The 2,974-nt window shown below is 63.5% G+C and overlaps 2 protein-coding genes across 2 annotated transcripts; one reads left to right on the top strand and one right to left on the bottom strand.

The window, feature by feature from the left end:
- Positions 1–400: 400 nt before the first annotated feature.
- Positions 401–1,045, top strand: AMSG_01492 (uncharacterized protein; the record flags this gene model as incomplete). The annotated part of the gene is made up of 1 exon (XM_013906091.1): positions 401–1,045. One exon carries the CDS (start codon positions 401–403, stop codon positions 1,043–1,045), a length of 645 nt encoding a protein of 214 aa, XP_013761545.1.
- On the bottom strand, positions 1,045–2,522 carry AMSG_01491 (uncharacterized protein). Its single transcript, XM_013906090.1, has 2 exons — positions 2,497–2,522; positions 1,045–2,219 (listed from the first exon to the last, which is right to left on the bottom strand). Exon 2 carries the CDS (start codon positions 2,019–2,021, stop codon positions 1,074–1,076), a length of 948 nt encoding a protein of 315 aa, XP_013761544.1. The 5' UTR covers positions 2,022–2,219; positions 2,497–2,522; the 3' UTR covers positions 1,045–1,073.
- Between the last annotated feature and the right edge of the window lie 452 nt (positions 2,523–2,974).

The raw sequence follows: 2,974 nt of genomic DNA, 5'->3' as shown, positions 1-2,974 counted from the left end.
ACCTACGTACGTACGTTGGGTCCGCCCTCCCCCCCCCCCCCCCCTTCCACACCTGTGGTGGAAGCTGTCGTCGGTGGATGGCATGCCGCAACTGGTCACCACAGACAAGCCCCCCTTCCTCCCCTCTCGCAGCAATCGTGTGGGTGATCAGAGCACGATCCCCACACAACACATAGATCTAGTGGTGTGAAACATGCCCAACTACATGCTAAAGTGGTTTGAAGAATCATCGGGAGAGGCATGCGCCTGGTAGCCGTGGATGACGGCCACAGCGGGGCTGGCTCTAAGCCCCGTTCTCCCATGTGACGCCACTCGTGCTAGGCCAAGCCGACGCCAGCGACGGTGGACGACGTGGTGAGCATAGACCTCACCCACTGCCACCACTGCCACCGCTGTCACCATGGACACTCGCTTCCAGGGCTGGATCGCGCCTGGCCCCGTTCTGACGGACCTACTCTCCGACGCAGCAGACATGCCGAGCCAGAGCCAGAGTGTGAGCCAAGTCGACTCACCCGATGCTCCAGCTGCACCCGATGCGCCCGATGCGCCCGATGCGGAACGGCCGGTGCGGATCAAGGACGTGGTGGCTGCACTGCGGGCTGATGTAGCCAACGGCCGGCTGGCGCCCGGTGCGGCGGCGCGAGCGCTGCGGGGCAGATCAACGGCACTGGTTGCCGGATCGCCACCACCTCTTCCGCCGCCGCATCCGGATCTGGCGTCGCGGCTGGAGCGGCTGCGGGCGGCGGCGGGTGATGCAGAGTATGCAAGGATGGTGGCGCGCTTGCCAGAGGTTCAGCGCGAGGCCGAGCGCGAGATGGCCGGCGAGGTGGCGACGCTCGGCTCCCAGCTCTCCATCGGCGTCAACATCATCGTCTCGATGGCGGTCATGTACGCGTTCGGCTACACACTCGGGAATTGGGGCTGGGGAGGCGTTCTGGGCCCGCATCTTCTTGGCCTCGCCGCTACCATTGCCATCATGCTCGTTGAGATGTGGCTCTTTATCCTCCGAGACTCTGTGACGGCCGCGCCCAAGTCGCAGCGCTAGCCGATTTATGTACCAAGGACGCCCGCCACTACATTCGCTCCTGCGAGTGGAGCGAGGCTGTCGTCGGGGTGACAGAGTCGAGCAACGACGACGACGATGACGACGATGAAGCCGACGACGACGACGACGATGAAACCGACGACGACGACGACGACGACGACGACGACGACGACGACAGTATTTCCGCTTGCTCGCTAGTGGTCTCAGCGCGTTGGCCCGAAGACGTGGCATGCGAGGGTGACGGGGGTGGGCGGGCAGCGGTCGGCGGCGGGTTTGGGTTTGGGCTGCGAGCCTCAACGACGGATGCGATGCGCATGTTTGCAGCCGAGGGAGGTCGAGCCAGGCCGACGACTGGCGACCTGCGGCCGTCATGGTTTGTGGCCAATGCCGAGTGCGAGCGCGAGAGGCCCGACGGGTTAAACACCCTTGGCGGAGCCTTGATGACCGGTATCGAGTCGGAAAGGTGCGAGGTTGACTCGCGGAGGGCCGAAGTACTGAGATTGGCTCGGGTGTGGGTGCCCGAAAGCGAGGGCAGCTCGCCAACGGTACCCGACTTGGAGCGCGGGTACTTTTGTGACGCCGCCCTTCGCATTCGCCGCGCCTCGAGAGTCGCCAGTGACCCTGAGCACGTCGACGAGAGGGAGACGCACGACTTGGACGAAATCGATGCCCGCCGTACGTGCGAGTTGGAGATCGAGAGCCGCCGCGCCGACATCTGGCTAAACTCTTCGCTAGACTCGTTCGGCACGGGGTGAAGGCCGTAAAGATTGCGCGACGACGACGCCTGAGAAATTAGCCGGAGCCCCGTCTGGCTGGCACTCTTACAAAGTGCAGACTGTTGATCATGCGAGGTCGGCGTCTGCAGCGCACTCTCCTTGCCGTCGCCGTTCAAGCTGATGGGCGGGACGAGCGGTGCAGCGTGGCCATCAGCGGCCGCTGGCATTACCGTCATAATCTCGTCGCCCGCTCCGCGCATGCTGCTCAACTCGGAGCCGAGACCTCGAGTTTGGCCCGGCACAACCCGTTCCGGACTGGGGAGCGCGTGGACGATGATTCCTGGTCCTGTGCCTTGGCTGCCAGGGACCACCAGACCATCGTCGCCCGACCACTCGAGCGGCTGAGCTACAGTGGTGGCGACAGACCTCGGCGAGGCTGGTGCCACAGCTCCGCCGCTCTATCTCCCCGCGCCCACCGGCCAAACCCAAGTCATCACCATCTTTAGTTAGTCTGCCTCGATGCGAGCGTCACGGGTGAGCCACCACCGAACCGCGGCATGCGTGGGACGTCTATCCCATTGGGTTGCAAGGTTGGACCGACGTCAATTGGGGAAAGCCACCGTGGCCAATGATGCAAAGGTGATGGGCAAGGTCAGCTACAAGAAGGGAGGGGGGGGGGGGGGGGCAAGCAACCATGGTAGCAGCCACTTAGCGAGAACACCCACATTTGCGTACCCTATGTGCGCCCAGGCAGCACCCCATACTGGCTGCGTCAGGTGCTCGAGGGCCGTGACATAGAGTACGGTGGAGGAGGGGGGGGGGAGCGGGTGAGGGGGGGGGCGCGTGTCGCGGCACATTGACATATGACGAATTTTCCACCACCGCACATCCGCCGGCCCACGGCATCACGCCACAGCGAAATTTGCGCGCGCGCCAACGGCCAACGACCGAACGGCCTGAAGATAGCCGAAACAACAAGGCCAACCAACGACGGTCTCCTTCGATCTCCTCGTACTACAGCCACCACCCACCCACGCTCTCGCTTGCTACCTCACCTCACCAGACCGCTCTCCTCATACAAACATGGTACGGACCAGACTACCCTCCCCTTTCTGTACCCCCCCCAAACCAGCCCTGTTTTTAAAATTTTCCAGCTTGGCCAGCAGCAAAGTGCTTGATCGAAGGGGAGGAAGCCTATCCCGAGAAGGGGGGT

This window comes from Thecamonas trahens (assembly GCF_000142905.1).
Source record: "Thecamonas trahens ATCC 50062 unplaced genomic scaffold supercont1.6, whole genome shotgun sequence".
Classification (NCBI taxonomy): Eukaryota; order Apusomonadida; family Apusomonadidae; genus Thecamonas; species Thecamonas trahens.
Note: the sequence above shows the minus strand (reverse complement) of the source record. Positions and strands in the feature narration are given on the sequence as shown.